At 43.1% G+C, this 26,872-nt stretch overlaps 1 protein-coding gene across 3 annotated transcripts in view; it reads left to right on the plus strand.

Annotated features, from left to right (window-relative positions):
• inpp4b (inositol polyphosphate-4-phosphatase type II B) overlaps positions 1–26,872 on the plus strand; it is a 708,475-nt gene that overhangs the window by 414,390 nt on the left and 267,213 nt on the right. For all 3 annotated transcript variants that reach the window (XM_080194015.1, XM_080194035.1, XM_080194025.1), the window contains one exon: positions 23,905–23,984. In XM_080194015.1, the coding sequence (XP_080050141.1) occupies positions 23,905–23,984 (80 nt within the window). The remainder of the gene's footprint in view (positions 1–23,904; positions 23,985–26,872) is intronic.

Below are 26,872 nucleotides of genomic sequence, written 5' to 3' on the forward strand. Positions count from 1 at the left end.
AAGGTTCAGTGGATGAGTTATTAGCCTGTATCTTCCCCACAGGGGCAACGATGGTGAGATTGACACTGCACTTAAAAATCCCCCCCGTACCACCCTGACTCGCATTTCCTCTGGTGTCTTTCAAGCCTGGCTTTCACAGAAATACACAGCACAGTGACCATCAGGGAACTCAGTCAGGGAGTAGAATCGGACTTAGACAGGATACTTCCACCCTCTTATGGAACTAGCTGCGGTATAGTAAGTCAGAAAGTTCAGTCTGAATGTTGGTAAATGGGTGAGATAGTGAATGAGGTAGGTAAATGGGTAGGTGGATGAGCTGGGTAAGTGGCAGTGAGTTAGGTAAGGAGGTAAGGTGAGTGGGTAGTCGGATGGGCAGTTGGGTTGAGTCGGGGAGTAGTTGGATGATTGAGGGGGTAATTGAGTTGGGATAGTAGTCACGTCTAGTTGGGGGGACAGGAGGGTAGCTGGGTCCAGTCAGGAGGGTAGGCGGGTGGTGAGGGTAGTTGAGTCTGATAGGGGAGGATTGTCAGGTTGATTAGAGTAGTCAGATTGGGATGGTAGCTAGGTCGAGTCAGGGATTAATTGGGTAGCTAGTGAAGTTTTTGGGTTGGTTGTCAGGTCTAGTTGATGGAGTGAGGTGGGGAGTAGAAGGATCGTTGATTCAGGTCAGAGGATTGGTCAGGTGCTGGCGGTTAGTTGGATTTGGTCAGAGAAATAGTGCAGTGGCTAAGAGGGTAGTAAGAGTGATAGTCGAGCTGGTCGCGTCTGGTCAGTATGGTAGATGGCTGATCAGATGTTGATGGGAGGAGGGGGTTACAGTAATATGGAGGTGTTAGACTAGATTTCAATATGTCTAACTATTTCTGGTTGACTATTCAGATAAGGATTGTGGAATTACCTCTGATAGAGGTCCAAGGTATAAAGGGATTGCCCATCAGAAATACAGCCAGTTCCCAGGTAGGTCCATAAATCAGGACTTCCACAGGCTCACTCTGTGCTTTTTCCGTTCTCTGAAGATCCAGAAACGGGAAGATTTGGCCCAATATGTTCCACACCATCCAGTGATGGAAAGAAAACGTTGGAGGAGGAATATTGCATGACTAAGGGAGCCTATGGGTGGGATTTTCCAGCCATCCTAGCCCCAAAGCTGGAAAATCCTTCCCAAGGTTAACGGTTCTTTGCATGGTACATATACTGCCCTTTATAATTCCCATGGTGGGCAGGACAGGAAAATTCCGCCCTGGGGGTGGGAGAATGAGGAGAGATCATAATCATTGCAATTCTTGTCAGGTGTCCTAATCAGGTGGCCGGCAGGTCTTGTAATCGCACCAGCCACCTACTTGGTGAGAATGTGGAACTTGCTGCTTGCTATATTGTTGCGATCATACCCAGTTTGGATGATCATGTTATTTAGAAGTGTGCATGACCCTGAACTTGTCACTTTAATGCTCTGCCTTTCTCCCACTCTAACCTTGCCACTCAATGAAGTTCAAGAAACTTCACCTCATTTATCAGGTCGGCACTTTACAGCCTTCTGGACTCAAAATTCACTTCAGTAATTTCAGATTATAACCTCAGCTCCCATATTTCCTGGACAGCAAGTGGCAGCAATGATTTTGCCATTTCCATTCACAGTTCCTCTGGATCCATTTTCTTATTTTTCACTTGTCCCAATACCATCTCCTTCTGCCTTTCAACAATGTTCCTTTTTGTTATTTAATCCTCAATCACGAACCTTCACTTTCTCTCTTCTCCTCCGAGGGTTAAAAATGTAGAGGCAGATTTGGGCACTCAGATTTTGGAGGGAGGCCAGAACCACAAGAGAATGGCATTGGGCATACGCAGTAATTCAATTTACCCATTCACCTCATGACATCTGTTTGTTACATGAATTGTTGCATGTTAACCAACTCTTTTACACATCAACCTACTCACAAACAATTAAACAATCATAGAGGCATTAACCACATGCATCTATACATTGTGGCTGTCAAATAAATATTACCACAAATGGAAAGCTTGATTTTAGCCATGTTTTTTCTGTAAATGTTAACTATCAATACATGCTCACATTGATAAATTAAGAAAGCAATGGACAAGCAAATGGATAGATGTCATTATACCCAACTCTAGACCAATGTCCCACTACAATCGTTCAGGGGAATGAAACTATTAATCAATTAATTGCCGTCGTTCTCGTGCCACCAGTAGTGAGTGATCTTTCTCAAGGAGATAGCTGTTGTTGTCTTTCCTCCTTGTCTTCTTAGTATAACACACTCTGATCATTGAATTGTGTAAATATTTCTCTTTTCATTGATACGTCATATACTCCTCATCATTATTTTCGTCATCAGTTAAGGCGTACCTGAGAGCTCCTGGTATCAGAATGATTAAATGGCAAATGGTCATGGATCAAGTGCTAACTTGTAGTTTGTGCCTGATTTTCAGCAGTCTTGTGGCAAAGTGTAGAGCCCCTATCTGTGGATCAGAAGCTCTAGGTTAAGTTCCATGCCAGAACATGTTAGCCACAGAAGGAGCATTCATGATGTGTTTTAATAGGCTGATGGTCAACCTGGGAACCATTCCATTGCTTCCACACTACTCCCCAAAGGGTGGAGGTGGGGGGACGGAAATTCTGTGAAGGTAAGATTAAAGAAAAAACACTCTGATCCAAACATGGGCCTCAAAGTACCACAACTCAAATCTAGTGTGTAGGTTGTGTCGAGGCTTCATGAACTCTAGTTTCATTTCTCTTTCTGTATGCAGATTCAAGTCAACCTCTTATCTAGTTTATCACCAAAAATGCATACTTCTGAAAAATTGATGATTTCAACCTGTACCTCACCCACATTGCTGATTTCATGTATGCCTTTATCACTTTGAGGTTTTACTTTCCCAATGCCTCCCTCATTGATGTCCTGCACTCCACTTCAAGCACCTAGGGTGCAGAGGAGATTTACAAGGATGTTGCCTGGATTTGCTGGCATGCCTTATGAGGATAGGTTGAGGGAGCTTGGTCTTTTCTCCTTTGGAGGGATGAAGGATGAGGGGTGAGCTGATAGAGGTGTATAAGATGATGAGAGATATTGATCGAGTGGATTCTCAGGCTTTTTCCCAGGGCTGAAATGGTTGCCACAAGAGGACACAGGTTTAGAGTGCTGGGGAGTAGGTACAGAGAAGATGTCAGGGGTAAGTTTTTCATTCAGAGGGTGGTGGGTGCGTGGAATCGGCTGCCGGCAGTGGTGGTGGAGGCGAATTCGATAGGGTCTTTTAAGAGACTTTTGAATAAGTACATGGAACTCAGTAAGATAGAGGGTTATAGGTAAGCCTAGTAGGTAGGGACATGTTTGGCGCAACTTGTGGGCCAAAGGGCCTATTTGTGCTGTAGTTTTTCTGTGTTTCTATGTTACACTAGACTCCAATTCATCCTGCCTGTAATGGGGGTGACTGTTTGCAGGTATACCCTATCTCCAAAAGCTTGCTTGCCTATCTCCTAAATCCTTGCCCAGCTCCGCAGGCCACACTGTCGGTGAAATTTCAAAATCCTTCAGCTGGTTGACAAATCCTTCTGTGGCAATGTCCTCTAATCTGCACCCTCTGTTCTTACAATCTTAGTCTACTGTTGACATAAGAACATAAGAAATAGGAGCAGGAGTAGGCCATCTAGCCCTTCGAGCCTGCCCCGCCATTCAATAAGATCATGGCTGATCTGTCGTGGCTCAGTTCCACATTCCCGCCCTCTCCCCATAACCCTTAATCCCCTCTCTTATCAAAAACCCATCAACCCGCGTCTTAAAAATATTTAGCGAGGTAGCCTCCACCACTTCAACGGGCAGAGAATTCCAGAGATTCACCACCCTTTGAGTGAAGAAGTTCCTCCTCAACTCCGTTCTAAACCGCCCCCTCCACTTCCTCCTTTGAGATATGATTAATGCAAGAACCTTCAGCCATGTTGTCCTGACACAGTGGACTTCTTTGCCATGCTACATCTTCAAAAGCCATAATTGAAGCTAACACTTCAGTACAGTACTGTTAGAGGTGCCAACAAAAAACAGAGAAAATTACAGCACAGGAACAGGCCTTTTGGCCCTCCAAGCCTGCACCGACCATGCTGCCTGACTTAACTAAAACCCCCTACCCTTCCTGGGACCATATCCCTCTATTCCCATCCTAGTCATGTATTTGTCAAGACGCCCTTAAAAGTCACCATTGTATCTGCTTCCACTACCTGCCCCACAATAAGTTCCAGGCACCCAGTACTTCCTGTGTAAAAAAAAATCTGCCTCGTACATCTCCTTTAAATCTTTCCCCTCGCACCTTAAACCTATGTCCCCTAGTAATTGACTCTTCCACCCTGGGAAAAAGCTTCTGAATATCCATTCTGTCCATGCTTCTCATAGTCTTGAAGACTTCTATCAGGTCTCCCCTCAACCTCCATTACTCCAGTGAGAACAAACCAAATTTCTCCAATCTCTCCTCATAGGTAATGCTCTCCATACCAGGCAACGTCCTGGTAAATCTTTTCTGTACCGTCTCCACATCCTTCTGGTAGTGCGGAGACCAGAATTGAACACTTAATTCCAAGTGCAGTTTTATAAAACTGCAACATGACTTGCCAATTTTTAAACTCAGGGCCCCGGCCAATGAAGGCGAGCATGCTGTATGCTTTCTTGACTACTTTCTCCACCCGCATTGCCACTTTCAGTGACCTGTGTACCTGTACACCCAGGTCCCTTTGCTTTCAATACTCTTGAGCGTTCTGCCACTTACTGTATATTGGACTGATTGTGTGCATTATTGATGGTAAAAAGATTACGAGCTACCAGAACATTTCATAGAGTATTCCATTTTGTTGTTTTAATTATTAAATTTGAAAACAAGTGACGGAAGAGAGAGCCAAGCCATTCAATTCTGATATAGACTTTGTGTGTGATTTGTTCAAATACATATTTCGCTGTTTTTATAATTTAGTTGCAGTGGCTTGAAGGTATTTATCATTTTTAGATGCACAAGCCTGAAGAAAGGTAAGTAAGTCAGCTAACTTCTGTAGTTTCTGAAAGAAAATAAGGAATAACATAATCCATAAAATATGTAAATAAATTGCAGTGCAGTTCTATACCGCTTCTTCGGCTTCTGAGTTCCAATAGCAACATCAGTACAATATCTGTTTCTGAGAGTTACGTCCAATTTATTGAGCAAGAAGTCAATCATCATTGGGCCCATTTAGATAGGAAATGTGGGCCTAAATGTCCAATTTTCCAGGGCTGTGCCTTGCATGCCAAACATATCTGAAAAACACGCCATCGTATTGCCCTTGGAATATTTTTAGGCACCATGCTGGCTGCCTAAGCCAAGCCTAAGCCAAGCATTGGATACCGTCTGTTAATATTCGGCCTAATACCAGATTTTAGACTAATTCAAAGAAATTGTACGGTCCTCACTGGAGCAGGAAAAGTAGGTGCTCTGTTCAGAGTTTGCTGGTGTGGATGAGACCTAGCAAACGTCACCACCGAGAAGGTAAGTCAGATTTTGTTCTAGAGCCAGGAAGAGCAAAAGCTGCCGGTCCTGCAGCATTCCTACCAGCCATGATCACTTTTGTCCATATTATAATCTTGCAAAGATGGCCAACCATCAGGTAGATGAACGGTTTATTAAGGCAAGTATCTGTATACGGAGAGTAATATAAAGGCTACTGTATTCCAGGATTTTAGATTCCTAACTAGCAAAGGAAACCCACACTCAGCTCCAAGATTCACATGGTCAGGCCCGATTGGCCAAATGGGCCAATGACCCTCAGAGCTTGCTCCTTAAAGGAGTATGCTACCACGCCCCTCTCCCCCGCTTTAAATTCCCAATTAACACATTTCAATAACAATTGGATAATTTACAGTATTGTATAATAAATGGATCTCAAACAGAGGTCCTTATAATGTAAGTCAGTCCGGGGACTTCCTGATCCTTTGGGAGCATCGTCACTAGCTGACGCTCGAGCAGTAGATGTAACTCAAGTCTGAACCTAATGGGTGCACTCTCGACTTGGGAATATGTGTCAGTGCAGATAACTTCTCCAGTTCCCACTGGAATACTACTTGGTTCTTCCTTGGGGTAGCTTGCTGCTGAGTTAGTTCAATCTGGAGCAACAGGGAGAAGCGCTGGCCTCGTGGTATTATTACTAGACTATAATTCCAGAAGCTCAGCTAATGTTCTGGGGACCCAGATTCAAATTCCACCGTGTGGATGTGGTATTTTTAGATTTCCAGAAGGCGTTCGATAAGGTGCCTCACAAAAGGTTACTGCAGAAGGTTAGGGTACATGGAGTTGGGGGTAAAGTGTTAGTGTGGATTGAGGATTGGTTATCTAACAGGAAACAGAGAGTTGGAATCAATGGATGCTTTTCTGGTTGGCAGTTGGTGACTAGTGGAGTGCCATGTCAGGTGGTGGAATTTGAATTTAATAAAAGAATCTGGAATTAAGAGTCTACTGATGACCGTGAAACCATTTTTGATTGTCGGAAAAACCCATCTGGTTCACTCATGTCCTTTAGGGAAAGAAATCTGTCATCCTTACCTGGTCTGGCCTGCATGTGATTCTAGAGCCACAACAATGTGGTTGACTCTCAACTGCCCTCCAAGGGAAACTGGGTATGGGCAATAAATGCTGGCCAGGCAGTGATTCCCATGTCCCACGAATGAATAAAGAAGAATCCCTGATAGGCATACCAGAGGCAGACTGCCCCACTGGTTCTGTGTGTGATTCTCTCCTTCTCAAATGATCCACTTGTTTCTTTACCCTTTTCCTTGGACATCTATTTCATACAACACAGCCTGAACTGGCCATGGCGTGGTTCATCAGTTAGGCTGGTAAGTTGCTGTGAGCAGTGGTGCCAGAAATTAATACGTAATTTTAAACTGGAACAAATGCAGCTGTGAATGGAACAAGAGATTTAAAAGGGCCAATCAATCAATGAAGTAGAGTGTTACTGGTGTGGGGATAATTACTCCCCTGAAGCCTGCAGATATAAAGAGCCTGAATGGTTTTTTTGCCACATGAAAGGTCACTAAGGCACCAATGTAAAAGTATTCCTCGTCTACCCAAAGATGAGTCCAAAGATATGCAGGTTAGGTTGATTGACCATGCAAAATTGCCCATTAGTGTCCAGAGATGTATAAATTACATGCACTGGCCAGGATGATCTGAGTTAGATTGGGTACTTCTCAGGACTGAAAATAGTGGCTTTATGACTCTCTGTGAGTTCGCATGATACACAGCAAGCAATGATTTGATCTCACTACATTCTGGCAGGATGTCTCCGGTGGTTCCAATTCCTAACCATTGCCAAATGCTTCTTTTTCATCTTCTCTGATTTCCTTTATCATCATTAAATTCAACTTCCTTTGTTACGTTCACTTTTTCTGAAATCGGGGCAGGTGAGGCTTGCAGAATGGTATTCTCCATTGGCCTCGGACGCAATCTTATGAGCCTCAAGCGGGCATGCCAGTAAAATTCCGGCCTATAAATCTGACTATTCTCTCCATCCACTCGGGGTGCAATTTTTATTGATGAAGTGTTTTATAATCTAGCTGATCACAATATTCCTGGTATTCTTGTGGACACAAACCATTACGAAAGGAAATGCCTTTGATTGAAAGAGGAGAGGCACAATTTCACAGGCTGTGTTACTGTATTGTTGTCTGTATGTTCCGCCAACTACTAACGTGTGGTTAGTGAAGATGTGACTAGGGCAGTAGACAGAGGGGAGCTGGTGGATGTGGTATTTTTAGATTTCCAGAAGGCGTTCGATAAGGTGCCTCACAAAAGGTTACTGCAGAAGGTTAGGGTACATGGAGTTGGGGGTAAAGTGTTAGTGTGGACTGAGGATTGGTTATCTAACAGGAAGCAGAGAGTTGGAATCAATGGATGCTTTTCTGGTTGGCAGTTGGTGACTAGTGGAGTGCCGCAGGGATCGGTGCTGGGGCCTCAACTGTTTACCATATACATAGACGATCTGGAGGAGGGGGCTGAGTGTAGGGTAACAAAATTTGCTGATGACACGAAGATGAGTGGAAAAGCGAATTGCATGGAGGTCGCGGAAAGTCTGCAGAGAAATCTGGATAGGCTGAGTGAGTGGGCGAGGACCTGGCAGATGGAGTATAACGTCAGCAAATGTGAGGTTATCCACTTTGGTAGAAATAATAGAAGGAGGGAGTATTATTTAAAGAGTGAAAAACTGCAGCATGCTACTGTGCAGAGGGACCTGGGGGTCCTTGTGCACAAATCGCAAAAACTCAGTCTGCCTTCTGATCAAGAAGGCGAATAGAATGTTGGCCTTTATCGCAAGGGGGATAGAATATAAAAGTAGGGAAGTCTTGCTGCAACTGTACAAAGCACTGGTGAGGCTGCAACTGGAGTACTGTGTGCAGTTTTGGTCCCCTGATTTGCGTAAGGACATATTGGCCTTGGAGGGAGTACAGAGAAGGTTCACCAGGCTGATACCGGAGATGAGGGGTTTAGCTTATGAGGAGAGATTAAATAGACTGGGCCTATACTCGTTGGAGTTTAGAAGGCTGAGGGGGGATCTTATAGAAACTTTCAAGATATCGAAGGGGCTTGATAGGGTAGAGGTGGAGAGATTCTTTCCACTTAGAAAGGAAAACAGAACTAGAGGGCACAGCCTCAAAATAAGGGGGGGGGGGTTGCAGTTTAGAATGGAGTTGAGGAGGAACTTCTTCGCTCAAAGGGTGGTGAATCTCTGGAATTCTCTGCCCATTGAATTGGTGGAGGCTACCTCGTTGAATGTATTTAAGTCACAGGTAGATAGATTTCTGATAGACGAAGGAATTAAGGGTTATGGGGAGAAAGCGAGAAAGTGAAACTGATCCACTTCAGATCAGCCATGATTTTATTGAATTGAGGGGCAGGCTCGAAGGGCTAGATGGCCTACTCCTGCTCCTATTTCTTATGTTCTTATGTAACCCATTGACTGGTCCTTCCTTCAGTTCAAGACACTCGGGTTGGTTTCCTTGTTGTACTATATCTCACCTTCTGTAACCGAGATTCCAGTATCGACTGGATAATAACCATGCAGGGTTAGATTTCTATGATCAAAGAAGCTGTTTGTGCTGTGTCTGTATCCTGATGTTTATTGATGTAATGTGTTTACTGCTATAAGGAATTCCCACTTTTTGCCCGGTTGGCACAGCACCCACTCATAGTTTGAGGATAAGGGGGAAATCTTTTAGAACTGAGGTGAAGAGAAATTGCTTCACTCAGAGTGGTGAATCTATGGAATTCGGTATCATCAAAAGTAGTGGAGGCCAAAACATTGTATGATTTCAAGAAGAAATTAGATAAAGCTCTTGGGGCAAAAGAGATCAAGGGATATGGGGGGAAGATGGGGGATTAGGATATTGAATTTGATGATTGGCCATGATCAAAATGAATGGCCTTGTTGAGCAGGCTCGAAGGATTGAGTGGCCTACTACTGCTTCTCGTTTCTATGATTCTATCACCAGTGTGAATGTAAGTGATTCCATATCCCCTAAACTCATGCAATTATATTCAGTTATTAGTCCTTCACCCTCTGACTGTAATCCTTCTGTGGCCCAGCCACATTTGTCACAAAAACAATCATGTTACAGTAGTTACATTGATGACAAACAAAATTGCTGAAATTATTCTGATCATGCAGGCTTTTGGCAGGTGGCTTTTGATTCTGGAGCACCTTCCCTGTTTGTGGTATGTTCATCCTTGAGGAGAAGTTCAGGCTTACCGTGGATATCAGGATGAAGCCTCCGGAACATCAGGAAACAAAACTTAACTGATTGCTGTGATACCATTTTCCAGCTGTACTTCAGCCTGCCTTTTCTTTCCAAATGTGTATCAAGTACACAGCTGGACTTAACTCACTTGTTATCAGAAATAATCCTTTCTATTTTGGATCAAACACATTTTCCTTGTTGAGTGCAATGACTAAATCTTTTATGGGAGCCTTACTTTTGACTCAAAATATTCTTTAGTCCTCTTCTTCGAAATTCTCAAAGTTCCTTGCTACATGTTCAGTTACTCGAACTATTTGCTCCACCATTTGTTCTTGCTATTTGGAACTGCAGAGATTCTGTGTTACAGGACTTGCTGCTGTCAGTGTTAAATGGCCTGCTGTTTTCATGAGTCTCCCTGTCATTGCCTGATGAGGAGAAATCCCTATGCTTCTGTGAGGAATTGATTTTATTGCCATGATGCACAATGATAATAACATCCTTGTCCATTGAGTGAGTGACATTTTCTCTATTATCTTTAAATTTCTGTTCCCTCTTTCCACTGCTCCAGAGGATTGTGGGTGGTGACTGACGTCAAATTTGTTGTGTAATCCCCAATAATCTTGTTATTGGGTAGAAGTTTCTCCTGTAAGAAGTGATCCCTGTTCACTTTCTACTTGAAATGATAATCCCCACCCCACTGATCACCTCGTTTAGTTAAAGCTTGACATCCATGAGTGTATTATTAGCTCAATTCACTATCACAACCAGTATTTATTCATTATGGTTTTGAGTTTTTGGTAACAGCCCAGGTGAAGTCAGTTTGGAAATTAGTCCATAGGCCTTCTGGGGATGATGCACTTTTCAAAAGGGCTGTGTTGGAACTAGCAAGAGGCTCCTGCTGAAGACACAGAAGATAGTGTGATAAAATGTAAGTTGACTGCATCCTGTATGCCGGGCTACTGTGCTGAATCCGCAGGTTTCTGGTAGATGACACCAGTGGCCATCTAGCCAGGTGTAAGTGCAATTCTTGTCCTGTCCCAGCAGGAACATAAAGAGTAGGAGCTTTGTGTTTTGTTTTGTGCACGAGCAGCTGATCTGCGCTTAATACTCGGGATGGGGATGTATGATCAGGCCAAGCGGCTGGTTGCGGGATTTGCTTAGCTTAGTTTTTTTGTGCCATTCAATAACCCCAGCATACTGTTGCTGCAGGGTGGTTACATCTTTTTGAAACATGCCGTGTGATTGCTGCCACTTCACATTGATCTGGAGTTCCTTTATGTAGTTCTGACACTGCAGCTTTTTCATTTTTTTTAATCAGTTTCTGCATTACCTTCGTAATGGAGTTCCTGAAGGTTGATTTCTTGTTAATTGCTGGGATGTAGGCATCACTGGCTGTTGTTCATTCCTAATTGCCCTTGAACTGAGTGGCTTGCTAAGCCATTTCAGAGGGCATTTAAGAGTCAACCATATTGCTGTGGTTTGGAAGTCACATGTCTGCCAGACCAGGTAAGGACAACAGGTTTCCTTCTCTAAAGGACATTAGTGAACCAGATGAGATTTCCCAATAATTGACAATGGTTTTCATGGTCATCGGTAGATTCTTAATTCCAGATATTTATTGAATTCAAATTCACATCTGCCATTGAGCATTACTCCGGGTCTCTGGTTTACTTATCCAGAGATAACACCACTGCGCTGCCACCTCCCGCTATGATTGTTAATATCTGGGAGATATTGTGTCTGTCTACATCTTTCTCTAGAGTTCCATGAATTAAATATATAACTTTACTGGTGCAATAAGAGTTTTTGTGGGATATTGGGAAGAGTTAACATTGGTGGCATGGGCACTGTTTGGCCAAAGATTTACTGTTTGATTAAAAGTTTCTTCGGTTGTTAAAACGACAACTTTCTCTGCATATTGGAAAGAGTGTTTGGCACATTATCCTTTAATGGTTCTTCCTGGTAATATCACAGCATAGCCTGTGTGGTGATCCTTGAATGTGATAACAGGAACCATCCATATAAACAGCTGGAGCATCCTTAAAGGGTTCCTTCTTCACTGGCTATAATTTAAAGTTAATTAAAGGTGGAGGACATTTGTGAGGATCTCCCTCACAAGTCAGTAAATCGAATGGAAACGTTGTCTTCTTTGCTATATTATCAATGTACCTGTACAGTAATTCTACAGTCGACTTGCTCAACCATTGTGGTAAGACTGAAGAATCTCCAGGCTTCACCAGTAAGTTCAGTGGTGTGTGTAAAATGATGCGCTGTAAACCTGTGATGTATATAAATTGTACGGCCCAAATGTAGCTAGTAGATGACATTCACACATTGAGTGCCCATTGCAGAAAACAATCGGTTGCACCCCCACCCCCACCACCCCCCCACGTGCTCCTGGTAAAGTACAACAGTTACTGCAGGGTGCACTAGTGTGATTCACTCCAGAAACTATTGGGTGGGTCATACTCCCACCGGAGAGGCCAGCAGCATAGCACTGAGTGGGTCACTGCACATGCGCTGGTTTGTCAGTGCCAGTGTTGGCACATGTGCAGTGGCCCCTGTCTGCCAGCCTTGCAATTACTGGCCAGCTTGATTGCTGCTGCCTCCCCCCACGCCGAACATGCCAGGGCCAACCTCGACCCCAAACCCTGGCCACAGCCTTGGTCTCGGGATCCCCCGACCACTGCCACCCCCCCCCCACCCCCACCACCCCACTACAGTTCTGACACCCTGCCGCCCCCCCACCCCACTAAAGTTCTGACACCCCCCCCCCCACCCCACTACAGTCTGACACCCCCCCCCCAAGCAGGCTACCCTTCCCTCCCCCCACCCTGACGGCCAGCCCCAATCACTGGTCTCCCTCTGACACTCAGCCCAAAGTGCAGAGTGGGCAGTGTCATTGGCACTTTGCCCCTTTGGTAGTACAGAGGGGTCCAGGCTGGCACTGCCAAGGTGGCAATGCCCAGAATGCATCCCTCCAGCACACGACCTTCTAGGGGGCCTTGATTACACCCCCTCGTTCACTCCAGCGGGGTCGGGCCTCCAGTTCCCTGCTAGTGGGGAGCTTTACTAAACCCATCTGGACTGAAATACACCTGGAAGGCGGGGAGTGGCTAGCGGGCCCAGAAACCTCAGTCCTGGACCCAGTACTGATATTTAAAAGAGATGCAGATGGGGATTTAAATAATTTATGCAGGAAAATAATGTACTGGGAGGCACAGGTTTAAGGTGCAAGGGGCAAGGCTTCAAGGAGATGTATGAGGCAGAGTTTTTACACAGGGAGTGGTGGGTGCCTGGAATTCGCTGTCAGGGGAGATAGTGAAAGCAGATGCGGTAGTGACTTTTAAGGGGCATCTTGACAAACACATGATTAGGATGGGAATAGAGGGATATGGTCCCAGAAAGGATCAGGGGTCTTAGTTAAGTCGGACAACATGGCCGGTGCAGGCTTGGGGGGCCTGTTCCTGTGCTGTAATTTTCTTTGTTCTTTTGAAATCCAGGTGTCGGAGATGCGTGGGGGAGCCGTGGCACCCATGTCGGGAGCCTATGAAATGATCTCCGCTTGAAGTCTCCTGTCCTGCTGCACTACAAAAGCAGTGCAGTGAGGTGGAAGAACCGCCCCCTTAAACTTTGTTCTGCAGGCGCAAACTCTTGGAGAATGGTTAAAGCAGGATCAGGTGTAAACAGACTAACAGCATTTGTTACTGCCTTTTGAAGGCCGTTACAGCTTCAGGGTGGCATGTTTTGAAATCAGGCTGCGTACTGGGGACCTTCAAAATGTTTTTCCAGAAGCTTTGCCATTTCTGCAAAATTAAGAATGCAGCTTCTCTGACCACTGACCAGACCCAAAAACAATCAAAGAGCAGTTTTAATTCTGGGAAGAGGCAGTCTCTGAATAACCCCTTTTGTGGGAATTGGGAGTTGTTTCCGGTGGGATAGTTACAACTCCCAGACAGGTCACTTGTTCTTTGGACTATTGAGCCTTTTGCGGATAAACATTTGAACATGCTGATATCAGGATTGTTATCTGTTCTTATTTGGCAAACTGTTTGTCTACGGTTTCAGTTGCTAAAATGATATCATCTGCAGTCTGCAACAAGCACTCGGGCCTAGAGAAGTATTTTGAAACTGTTGCCGTCAGTTTGAAATATATTAGGGGCGTTGTGAAATCCCTGTGGCAAACAAATCCAAGAGCAACTGCGATCTTCAAAAGTAAGAGCAAATTTGATTTTAATCTTCCTACCTGACAGGAATACTCAAAAATGCATTTAAAAACTGCTCATGGCGAAACGATATTTAGAATCAACTGGAATCTTCGATAGGCGGGGACGAGGGAGGGTGTTGGGGGGGGGGGGTGGGGTGGAGGGGAGCAGGGAGGGGTGGTGGAGGTGGGGAGGATGTGGAGGGGGGATGCCTCTTGCTCAACAAGATAAAAAACTGGTGCTTCAGATTTCAATTTCCAATAATCCACCTCCAACAGACTCAGATTTCTTTAAAGACTAAATAGGTGAATTTGCTGTGTACTCGCCTTACAAAATGCTGTTTAACAAGAGACTTAATTAACTCTCTAAAGTAGGGATAACTTTCTTTGGGGATCGGATATCATTTGACGAAGGAATGAGGAGGCCCCTTGATGGACTCCATTCCCTCCCTTTATCCATAATCACGTTTGTTATTGGGAAAGACAGCAGGATTTAACTGAATGAACTGTTCTATCTGAGCATTTTCATGTTCAAGGGTTGATTTGATTTGATTTATTATTGTCACATGTAATAACATACAGTGAAAAGTATTGTTTCTTGCATGCTATACGGAAAAAGGTACGTGACCTCAGACTTTTGTATCGTTTTTCCGAAGGACGAAGGTGGAAGACAGAACGTCTGGAGTGCGTGGGGTCCTTAATTATGCTGGCTGCTTTGCTGAGGCAGTGGGAAGTGTAGACAGAGTCAATGGTTGGGAGGCTGGTTTGCATGATGTATTGGGCTCATTCACAACCTTTTGTCGTTCCTTGTGGTCTTGGGCAGAGAGGAGCCATAGCAAACTGTGATACAACCAAAAAGAATGCTTTCTATGATGCTTCTGTAAAAGTTGGTGAGAGTCGTAGCTAACATTCCTTAGTCTTCTGTGAAAGTAGAGGCTTTGGTGGGTTTTCTTAACTATAGTGTCAGCATGGGGGGGGGACCAGGACAGGTTGTAGGTGACCTGGAAACCTAAAAACTTGAAGCTCTTGACCTTTTCTACTTCGTTCCCATTGATGTAGACAGGGGCATGTTCTCCTTTATAATTCCTGAAGTCGATGACAATCTCCTTTGTTTTGTTGACATTGAGGGAGACATTATTGTTGCCGCACCAGTTCACCAGATTGGTTAATGGTTAAATTTTGATATGGGGGATTTTACAAGTCTTGCTGGTTATTCTGCTTTTGTTGGTTGAGGTGACTTTTGAGTTCTTGGGGGTGCCTGGAGCGGTTTATTCCTACATTATTGTTGCTGCACCAGCTCACCAGATTGAGGGGTAGCACAGTGGTTAGCAGTGTTGCCTCATAGCACCAGGGATATGAGTTTGATTCCCAGCTTGGGTCACTGTCTGGCAGAGTCTGCATGCTCTCCCTGTGTCTGCGTGGGTTTCCTCCAGGTGCTCCGGTTTCCTCCCACAGTCCAAAAGATGAGCTGGTTAGGTGCATTGGCCATGCTAAATTCCCCCTCAATGCACGCGAACAAGCGCTGGAGTGTGGCGACTGGGAGATTTTGACAGTAACTTTATTGCAGTGTTAATGTAAGTCTATTTGTGACACTAATAAATTAATTTTAAAAAAGTTAACATTGCAAAAACAAATAAACACCCAAACTACCCCCACCATTTTCTCAATCTCAGTATCTAACCATAGATGATTATTGTTATTACCAATGATTGTGCTATACTGGTCTAACATATCAGTTCCTATTATTCTCAGTTCCATTGGGAGCCATTGGGCTCTGTTTGCCACCTTGTCTGTTAGCAAACTGTTCCAAAAAAGGATCACAACAAACATTCCTCTACTGGTGCAATTGTTTAAATTTGACTTATATTTTAGAAAACATCAAATAGTGAAATTTTGCTGGGGTAAATTTTGATATGGGGTATTTTGCAAGCCTGATTGGTTATTCTGCTTTCGTTGGTCAGGCTGAGGTGACTTTCGAGTTCTTGGGGGAGTCTGGTACAAGAGAGGTTCATTCCTACGATCTCACACATAATCGCCTATTTTATCATATAAGAAAAAAGGCGTGAGCGTTTGGATGCTGTTGACTCAATCCTTCCACTATCGCAAATGCTTTTCATGCCGGGCTGGGGGCAGGGTTGCTTTTGACTGCAACTTAATAGGATCTTTAATGAGTGTTCATGTTTCAATTTCATTACCTTCAACTTGGCATCAAGGATTGGTTGCTTGGGTTGAAATTCCCAATGCCTCTGAGTGTAACTGCTTGATAAATGTGCTTTTAAAATTAAGTTGACTTTTCCCTGCCACTTGAATTCTAGGGGGTTATTACTGGGAGCATTACAAGTCGTACAGTCTATTACCAAAGGTGCAGAGTGATTTGTTAGCAAGCTGCCTGATCTGGTTCATTTTTTCATTTAGACTTATGTTTGCAATTCCGAGAATCCTTAAAAGTAAAATCATTAATTCTGCAGAAGCCTGCATATTATAGAATTCAGGGCCTGCATTTTCTTCTAACACCTGTTTTGCAAGCAGTCATAAGAGAAGGGAGATGGTGGCATAGATATATTGTCACTGGATTAGTAATCGAGAGAACCAGGGTAATGCTCTGGGGACCTGGGTTCAAATCCCACCATGGCAGATGGCGGAATTTGAATTCAATATAAAAAAATCTGGAATTAAAATGATGGTCATGAAACCATTGTCAATTGTCGTAAAAACCCATCTGGTTCACTAATGTATTGTAGCAAAGGAACCTTTACTTGGTCTGACTTGTAACTGACTCTTAAATGCCTTCTGAAATGACCCAGCAAGCCACTCGGATTTAGGCCAATTAAGGATGGGCAACAAATGTTGAATATAAAAAAAGAATGCTTTACATCACTCCAACTCTTGAGTGTGAAGCCTGTTTGCTTCACGGGGATCATCAACATCCAGAAGTGTTCTCATTACTCTCTCACAGACTTGAATTACACGTCAAGAAGGAGAAACAAATATTGCCTCCCTGTCTACTAATTGGTTACTGAAACAGAATCTATTTTCAAAGGGCTTTATTGATGGAGGTGCTGGAGCAACATGTGTTGGCCCTATAGGGAAACCACTGACTTCCAATTTCTCTGTAACTGCTGATGGATCTGGACATCCCCAATGTGACAAGTTTGCTTCTTGACCTATTGACAGATCTGGACAGGGTTCTCGAAGCAAAATTGCAGAAACAAATGTGTCCTGCCTTTTTTAACTTTCTTTCTAGCTCATCTATCTTTCATTTTCTCTGGATTGTTGTTCGTTGAAATATTCTCCAAGAAGCATGTGAATCAGACTTAAGCAACTCGTTTTCTTTATGGCTGTCAGCAAACTTTTGTTTAAACTCCTGTGCTTCAGCAACAAGGGACTCGTGCTGAGATTCCTGTAGCATCTCTGTCTAGAACACCGATCCAGTGTTGTAAGTCAGTTGATTCCTTTAAGCGGAGTTCTTTTTCTGACAAATGTTTTAATCCTTGGATCTCTTGACTCTTGCTCTGTATGAGCTTGTCACCCTTACCAACACAAAAATCAATGCTATATGCCACATGGTCTATGCTTTTTGGTGGCTTATCTAATTTACTGTCAATTTCATTATCAATGAAAGCAATAAAATGATGAAGCTGGATTTTGTTTTACTTTTCTGTAAAAATATACTTTATTCCTAGACTATCTGAAAGGACATTCCAAACATTCCAAACTTTCCATTGCACTAAATGCAATAACATTCAGGTTCTCCACATACCTCAAGTTGCACTCTGAGGTGCTTCAGTACAGTCGAGGAAATATTATAGACATCTCCAAAATGGTGCTTGCAATTGGTCTTTCCTTTGTTTTCCTCCCCCACCCCACCCCATGCCAACATTGTAGTTAAGAAAGCCCACCAAAGCCCCTGCTTTCTCAAAAGATAAGGAAATTTGGCATGTCAGTATGACTCTCACCAACTTTTACAGAAGCAGCATAGAAAGCATTCTTTTTGGCTGTATCACAGCTTGGTGAGGCTGCTGCTCTGTCCAAGACCGCAAGAGACTACAAAAGGTCGTGAATGTAGCCCAATCCATTACGCAAACCAGCCTCCTATCCATTGACTCTGTCTCCACTTCCTGCTGACCTGGCAAAGCAGCCAGCATAATTAAGGACGCCACGCACCCTGGACATTCTATCTTCCACCTCCTTCTGTCGGGAAAAAGATACAGAAGTCTGAGATCACGTACCAACCCGACACGAGAACAGCTTCTTCCCTGCTGCTATCAGACTTTGAATGGGCCTACCCTGCGTTAAGTTGATATTTCTCTACCGTTCCTATGATTGTAACACTACATTCTGCACTTTCTCATTACCTTCTCTGTGAATGGTATGCTCTGTCTGTAAAGTGCGCAAGAAACAATACTTTTCATTGTAAGTTAATACATGTGACAATAATAATAAATCAAATCAAATTCTTGAACGAAATCATTCCCATTCATAATTGAATATGAATTTCTTCACCGGACAAGTGAGCCAGATTTTATTTTCACCATGAGGAGATCGATTTCATTTTAATGCTTACTGTGTCACTCTTGATCTACTTTTGCTGATGTCCTGTTAATTCCCTGGAACACATTGGTAACTTCACTTTTCTATCAGTTTACTAATCAAACGTTTTGTCCTGCCATAGTCACCAGAATTTGTTTCCCTTTTACTTAAATATTTTAATTCAATTCTTGATTGTTCAAGCTTAATTATGCAATTACCCGATTCCACTGAACCCAATAAAATGCTTTAGTTTGGACAAAACCTAACCGTAAGGCAAACCTTACTGTAAGCGTTCTTGAATAGGGAGTGAAAAGAAAAATTTTACTTCCAAAAGAAATAGTATACTTCTTCAATACAAAGCAGACTTTTATAGCTTCAGGCCAATATGAAGTTGCAATTTTCCTCACATTCCTTCGTTGACAGCAGTTCTTTTAAATTCTCTCCCTCAGCAACATCCAGTACATGACTAGCTATCAAAGATGCCACTCAAAGTTCTTACTTTTAACCCATAAATTATCGTTGCCTCATCTCAGATCATGATGTCTGTGTAATTTTATATTGGTTAACTTAATTGTTGAATTGTTTTAATTGAAGTTTGACTACCTCTCTATATTGTCCATCTAAAGGAAGACTGTGGACAAAATCTTCCGGCTCTCCACAATGCCAGGATCTTCTGCTCCCGTCGACTGTGTAGCCCTACTGAGGGTTTCTCGGTGGCATGGGGTAGAATCAATGGGAAATCCCATTGGCAGGACCAGAAAATCCCATTGCCAGCCGATTGCACACCGCCTCCCATTGCTGAGAAACACGCCACAGAGGCCAGAGAATCTCACCCTGTATCTTTCACAGTGTCCTTTCTGATTTGACTTTATACAATTGCCTACTGCCTAGTCCAACTCTGAGATGGTCAAGCTAGAGTGAGCTAGGTTTAACATGCCATATCTGATTTGATGTTCATCTAAAGCTAGAATCTTACAGCAGCATTTTAATACTTATTAGAACTTTGAATATAGCTCAGCCTTAGCAATTGCTTGATTACTAATTCTCAAATTACAGCTTAATTGAGGTACATTTTTATTTGTTCAATCATCTGTTTCTGGCTGGTTGCTAATTATGCAATAATTCTAAACTAATACATCTAAGTAATTAGAAGGTGCAGAATGCAAAATATTTTGGCCAAGTGGTATGAGTACAAAATGGCATCTTGATTACTGGCTTACTCCAGTGAAGACAATATAAAAAAAATCTAGAAATGGTCAAGCTGACTGCTCAGGCCTACTTACAATTATACTCAGCAACCAGAGAGTCCAGGATTATTCTCCTTAGAGCAGAGAAGTTTAAGGAGAAATTTTAAAGTGGTAGATAATTTAATAAATAATTAAGCTTTTTAATTAGCAAAGAACGACTAACTGTTTTCATTAGCAGGACATTAAGTAACCAGGAGACAGTTTTAAAATAACTGGCAAACAAAACAGAGGGGAGATGAGAATTATTTTATAAATGGCTGGTGGAATCAGATTCAGGAGTAAATTTGAAAGCGGATGGATGATTCTACTATCCTAAGTGCATCATACACAATTTGATAGACATCAGCAGGTGACTCTGACGATCCGACCCCACTTCAGATCTTCGTGAAGTGTCTTTTTGCAGTAATTACAATCTTTGGGAGGTTTGCAATTAAATGGAGTTCATATTTACGTCTGTGTACAGAAGCATATGCATTTGAGAGACATCAGTAGGATGATGGGTGAAAGGAAGACTGAGATTAGGAGAGATTGGTAGGCTCTTGTGAGAGTATGTGATGGGAATGTTGGGAAGCAAATAAGTGACAGGTGTTGCACAGAATTCGACAACTCATTTAAGGACTTTCATTTGTAACAGAGAAATGTATGTGTGGGGATATGTACATGTGTATGTATGGAAGTGTAATGTTGGCATATTCATATATTTTTCAAATTGATTTCTCAGACAGTGGTTGGGCCATCTATTAGTACTGGGTGTCTCCTCAAGAACTACTCCACAACCAGGTGTCAGGGAACACAAATCTTTTATTCAGGCCACTTGCTCCACACTCCAAGTGTTGACTGCCCACCCAGGGCAGTTCCCAATCATCTCACCCACAACCCAGGTCATATGATCTGTTCCCTTAAAGGGGATATTCCACAACCTACATAATATTGTCAGTGGAGTGGTCCACACATTTGGGTAGAGTTGTCCTTGCAACCCTGTTTGGGCCATTGATAGACAGTTTTGCTTTTGGATTTCTGCAGACATGGCCATGGCTTCAGGTGTCACTGCTATCTGGGAGAATTTCAGGAAAAGTGATGTTTAGGTCTTTACCCTTGGCCTGCCATATGGATGTTGGAACCAGGGCAGAAGGACAGTGGAAGTTGCTTCTAACTTCTTGGCATTAAAGGGGTTGGCTTAAGGTGCCACATAAAGGTTACTGCAGAAGAGATAATGCTGTAGGAGCTGATATTAGTATGGATCGAGGATTGCCCATCGAATGGGAAATGGTGTTGGGATAAATGGGTCATTCACAGAGCATCATAGAGATCAGTGCTGAGGCCTCAGTTATTCCTGGTCTTTATTAATGGCTGGCGAAAGGACTCACTGTATTGTCGCCAAGTTTGTAGATGATACAAAGATAGGTAGGAAAGCAAGTTTTGAAGAGATATAAAGAATCTGCAAAGGGACATAGATAGCTTAATTGGACAAAATATTGGCAGATAGATAATGTGGGTAAATGTGAGGTTGTCCATTTGGGCAGGAAGATTGAAACAGCAGGATATTATTTAAATGGAAAGCAACTGCAGAATACTGGAGTACAGAGAGATCTGCGTGTTCTTATGCATGCCGCTCTGGCAAGTAATAGGAGATCTTGTAGTGCAGTGGTATCATCCCTATCTCTGAGCCAAATGCTGTGGGTTCAAGTCCCACCGCACGACTTGATGGCCAAGGAAAGTGCATTCATAACAGATTTTTAAACCTGCAAATCTTTCCAATAGCTGACAGTAACAGAGGGATAGACACCTGGTCAGCCACGTTTGATGCAGAGTGGCATCTCTCAATCCATAAACCCCCAGTGACAGACTAGCAACCTGTTCCAGGAATTTATTCCGTGCTGAGCTGGATAGATTTTCAACTGACCAGAGAATCAAAGTTATGGGGGACAAGGAAGAAAATTGCATTTAGACCACAATTAGATGAGCCACAATTTATCCAAAGATGTGCAGGTTAGATGGATTGACCATACATTCTAAAATTACTAAAATTGTCTCTTAGTATCCAATGATTGTAGGTTAGGTGAATTATCCATGGTAAATGTGTGGAGTTATGGAGTTAGCGGAGGGCCCTGGCTGAGATGCTCTTTTTAGAGAGTTGGTGCAGACTAGATGGGCTAACTGGCCTCTCTCTGCACTTGTAGGGATTCTATGATTCTATTCTATGGTTTTATGGTTTTATTGAATGGTGGAGCATGCTCAATGGACCAAGTGGCCTATCCCTGCACTTATATTTATGATCTTGGGTACTTGCAACTCTCATGGTGCTGTCTCATTGAAACCAGGCTAATTATCAATGGAACAGCCCTATCAATTTGAAACTGGATTGGGATTTTGGACACCCTTTTCCTTTTTAGTTCTGGATGTTACTGAGTCCAAAAACAGGAACTGCAGCCCACCAATTATGATAATACATGATGTGTACCTCTGCTCAATTTTGCAAAAACAGACTGAATATCAATTTAATTCAAGACAATAGTGTAATACATGCTGTTGCTGTGACATATTGTTAAGTTCTGTAAAGCCTGATCTACTAACCAATCTTTTGTGCCATTCTTCGGTGGAGATGGAAGCTGAGTGTGGATCATGCATGTTTTCCCAAATAACATCTGAGGCTCTCTTATCAACTTATCAGGCACTCTTCAAATGGGGGAAGCTCGCTTCCTGTCAATATGATCTAGAATGTTTGATCTGTGTGTGGCAGACTGTTACTGATAACCTATGGGAAGTGACTGAGATACTCAGCTAATTTATTCAGTGAGTATCTGTAGCATACAGATTCAGAAACTCTGAGGTTCAATCCTCATTCTATGCTGCTCTGAGCTGGGACAGTGGTAACTGGCCTTAAGGCAAATGATTAATTTCTCACTCTAATCCCTTATGGAAGAAACATTTATTTGATGGGGATGCAATGAAAATCTGCAATGGCTATAATGCCCTCCAGGGTTGACTAACCCACTTGTGGCCTTCCCTACACGTGATGTAGGAGCAGCTGGTAAGGCATTGGAATATAACTAGCACCTGTGGGGAAAATATTTCAGCAAGGAGTCCAAGGCTTGCAGACATAGAGAGGCCTGTGAAGATTTTTTTATAGTTTTTATTCTATCCAAAAGATCAAATTCAAATTGAAACCAATTCATGGATGTACAAGAAAAACAAACAAGATTCAAGCTGAGGCATTGCACCTCATCCTGGGCTTGATCTGATGCTTCATCTTTAGCCCAAAGGCTGAGATGGCTTTGAAAAATTGCATCAGGCAAGTGTCTGTTGAAACTCATCGGCTACCCTGATCATTGAACCTACCCTAGCCTGGGAGGTTAGGCCTGATCGTCGACTCTACCCTAATCTGGGAGATCAACCTGCCTGATCATTGACTCTCCCCCATCAGATAAGCGACTTTGGCTTGAAGCTGTGTGATCTTTTTTTTAATTCATTCATGGGACATGAGCGTTGCTGGCTGGCCAGCATCCCTAGTTGCCCTTGGAGGGCAGTAGAGAGTCAACCACATTGCTGTGGCTCTGGAATCACATGTAAGCTAGAGCAGATAAGGACAGCAGAATTCTTTCCCTAAAGGACGTTAGTGAACCTGATCTGTTTTTCCAACAATCAACAATGCTTTCATGGTCATCAATAGATTATTAATTCCAGATATATTTATTGAATTCAAATTCCACCATCTGTCATGGCAGGATTTGAACCTAGATCTCCATCTGAACTTGAAATTATGCCTAGGAATTAAAAAAAAATGACAATCTTCCAACTTTCTGGATAGATTACTTTTAATATGACCCAACTCCCTGTCTGTACATATATTTCCTTATCTTTTCTGCATCAAAGTAAAATGTTTAATTTCTATTACTTGTTTAATGTTTTGCCACATAAGCGTGTATTGGTTTTTAATGAAAAAAAGATAGCCTGGTGTTAAGAAGAAAATTAAGCTGAGCATTATTGATAGCTGTGTCACTGATCTCCTGGCAAATTCTGCAGGATAATGGATCTATCCAGCTGTTTCCTTCTTCACTCTCGCTATCTTGTAAACTAAGACAGATTTACAGCCGTTGTGATGAAGCTGTCACGCTTATGGATTTTGAAACTAATGAAGACTTTTTTTTTCTTCTCTGCGTTTCAGCGAAGCTTCCTGGGCTCTGCTACATTTGCAGTTGGTGATTTGCTGAAGTCGGAGGAGCAAACCTTGACTATTAACCTAAGGTATGTTCACAAAGACTAAAAATAAACTAATTCTGGCCTGTTGTAACGGTGGTAACACACACGGAAACCACACGAGTTAGGCAGACATTTAATTGGCAATTTCTGAACTCTTATTCGTGCTGTGGCTTGTATTCAGCATATTTAAAGATCTGTGTGACACATGAAGAAAAATTGAACGGCAACAGTAATTATCTGTGATGGCTGCTGTGGGTTACAAGTGAAATGAGTTTGGGCAGTCTCATTTTATCTGTCAATGGACATGGGTTCAGCAGCCCAGAACTCCCCTTCTGATTCCACCTTAATTAGCGTATCCTCATGCTGAGATGAGTAGGTGTTGTGGGAACAGGGGGTGTCTCATAAGTGCTTCTAACAGGCTCTCCATCTGAATTTGTAGTTTAAATGCACTCTAAGAACAGTGCAGATGAAGCTCTACATTTATGTCTGATCTGGAAACACTCGATGTGCAGGGAGTTAGGTCTTTTCCCAAGAATCTTTACCCCTGTGATCAGTGCACATATGAAAAGGCTCTTCTGAAAGAACTTCATTTCATGGATGCCGATGTCTAAGTTTCTTCTTAGCTTAAATACATCATCACTTTGAAGGAAAATGCACACCTTTAATGAATTACATGAAAACAAGATTGCAGCAGACGAATGAAAACACAAAATGTTGGGAAAATTCAGAAAGTTAACAATTACAGTTGATCCCCTTTCACATGAAACATCATTGACTTGAAAGATTTTACCAGGTTCGCACCCAGTTTCTCCCCCCTTACTGGTCCTGTTCTGCCGGCGTAATCAGCCTCGCACCTATGCTAATTTTAATATTCATGATCTTATTCTGATATTTGTGAGCCCAGGGTGCAATTGTCTGGGTTCCCTTGCTTTAACGGCCTTGCCAGTGGAGGTCCTCACCAGGGAAGATCAAGTCTGGTCCCCCACCAATGGGGATCTGATGTGATGGCTTGCCAATGGGACCAGAGGCCATAAAGGCACCACCTCCAGGGTAGTCAGGGGTGGGGGCGGGCAGTGCGAGCCTGGCAATGTCATCCTGGGATCCTGGCACTGCCAGCCAGGCACCCTGGCATTGCCCACCAGCAGCCTGGCACCAGGCTGTGCCAAGATGCATCCCCTAAGGGGAGGGGTGAGGCCTGAGGGTGGCATGACCTGAAGGGGTCAGGCCTGATGGGACAGCAGGGTGTGGGGAGCTCCCTAGAGGCTGTGTACCCTGCATCGGGGATTACCTGAGTGGCAAATAACTGGGGGGAGGGGTGTGGATGAGATCAGCTGGGGGGGGTAATTGGGGATAGCAGTTGGCTGGGGTGGGGATCAGTGGCGGTGATTGAGAGGGGGTTGCAATTGCTGGCGGCGATTTGGCGAGTTGCAATGAGGGGGTGATCATCAGCGGGGCATTTCAGCGCCCAGGGGATGGGGGGCAGTGAGTAGTGTTTTTCCACTTCCAACTTAGGTCTTATAAACTAAATTCTTTGAATTGCAATTACTAAAGGTCTGTTTATCAGCTTCTTCAATGAGCGCTGGAATTTTACTGTCCTGCCCACTATGGGAATTGGAGCAGGCGAGGGGCAGGCGATGGAAAGGTCCATTGACCTCAGGTGGAATTTTACGATTTCGGGATGAGGACAAGCAAGGCCATAAAATCCCACCTGAGATATTTTTAGTTACCTTGCATTTAAAAATTTTGATTCCCAAAATAAATGTTATAATTCTAAAATATATGAATCAAAAAATTAGCCATTCATAATTCACAAACAGTAAACTGCTTAAAAAAAACTCCTGACGATGCAAGATAAATGTGCACAGTTTTATGTAAAAATTTCTGTTGTGTTTAGAGAATCATCACATGTGTAATGTGGGAACATGAAGTAGTAATGGAATTGTTGATAAAGACGGTGAAGTTAAAAATGAGAAACAGTAAAATGAATCCAACGCAGGAGCTAAATTCATGTTTAATTCATGTCCCCCTGTCTCTTTGCCTCACTATTTGTAGCCAAAGCCTATTTCTTAAGCACTGGAGTTTGCTTCTGAAACTACTTCGCCTTTTCTCCACCTCTATATCTTTCTTTGTCACTCAACAACAAAGCTTCCTCCATGAATAAGCTTTTAAGTCACTCCTGATATTTGCTTCTTTGGTTTGGCCTGGGATTTCCGGCTTCGATTTCCAGATGGGGTCTTACTGGGGATTTTAATTACAATAACATATCTTCAACCACTTTGTATTTCAGCCCCATTGAGAATAAAGGCCAATATTCCATTAGCCTATTAAATTATTTATTGTACATTCCCACTAGCTTGAAGTGATTTTTGTATTTCAACCCCTTAACTTTCTCCACTTCTCCATGGTTTCCAGCTCCTCACCACTTAGAAATTTACTGCGATCTTTCTTTCTTGGATCCAAAATGAATAATCCTCACGCTTTTTCACAGAACTCCCACCTGCCAGCTCACCCCAATAACTTAATCTATCAATTTTCTACTCATATTTACCATATTTATCATCAGAAAATTCTGGAAATACTTGGCAGATCAGTCAGAATCTGGGGAATCTTGTGCATGCCCTATGGCAAGCTTGGTGCTTGGGGGGGGGGGGGGGGGCAGTTGGAGACCCTGATGCTATCTCACCTTCACCCTCTTTAGGTTCAAGGTGCAATGACCTGTGGACAGCCTTCTATCACCACTGCCAATTGAGGCTGTTAAATGGCCAATCAGTGGACACATAGCGGACTTTTGTGGCCACTGATGATATTAAGAAGGTGGCAGGTGGGAGACTTGCCATGCAGGGAGCATAACAAACAAACCCTGGCTTTTGGGTTGTGGGCTTCCATGTAGGTCCCATGTTCAAAATGCATGATTGAGGGACCCAACATCGGAA

The sequence above is a fragment of the Carcharhinus amblyrhynchos genome, chromosome 1, assembly GCF_965287045.1.
Source record: "Carcharhinus amblyrhynchos chromosome 1, sCarAmb.v2.hapA, whole genome shotgun sequence".
Lineage (NCBI taxonomy): Eukaryota > Metazoa > Chordata > Chondrichthyes > Carcharhiniformes > Carcharhinidae > Carcharhinus > Carcharhinus amblyrhynchos.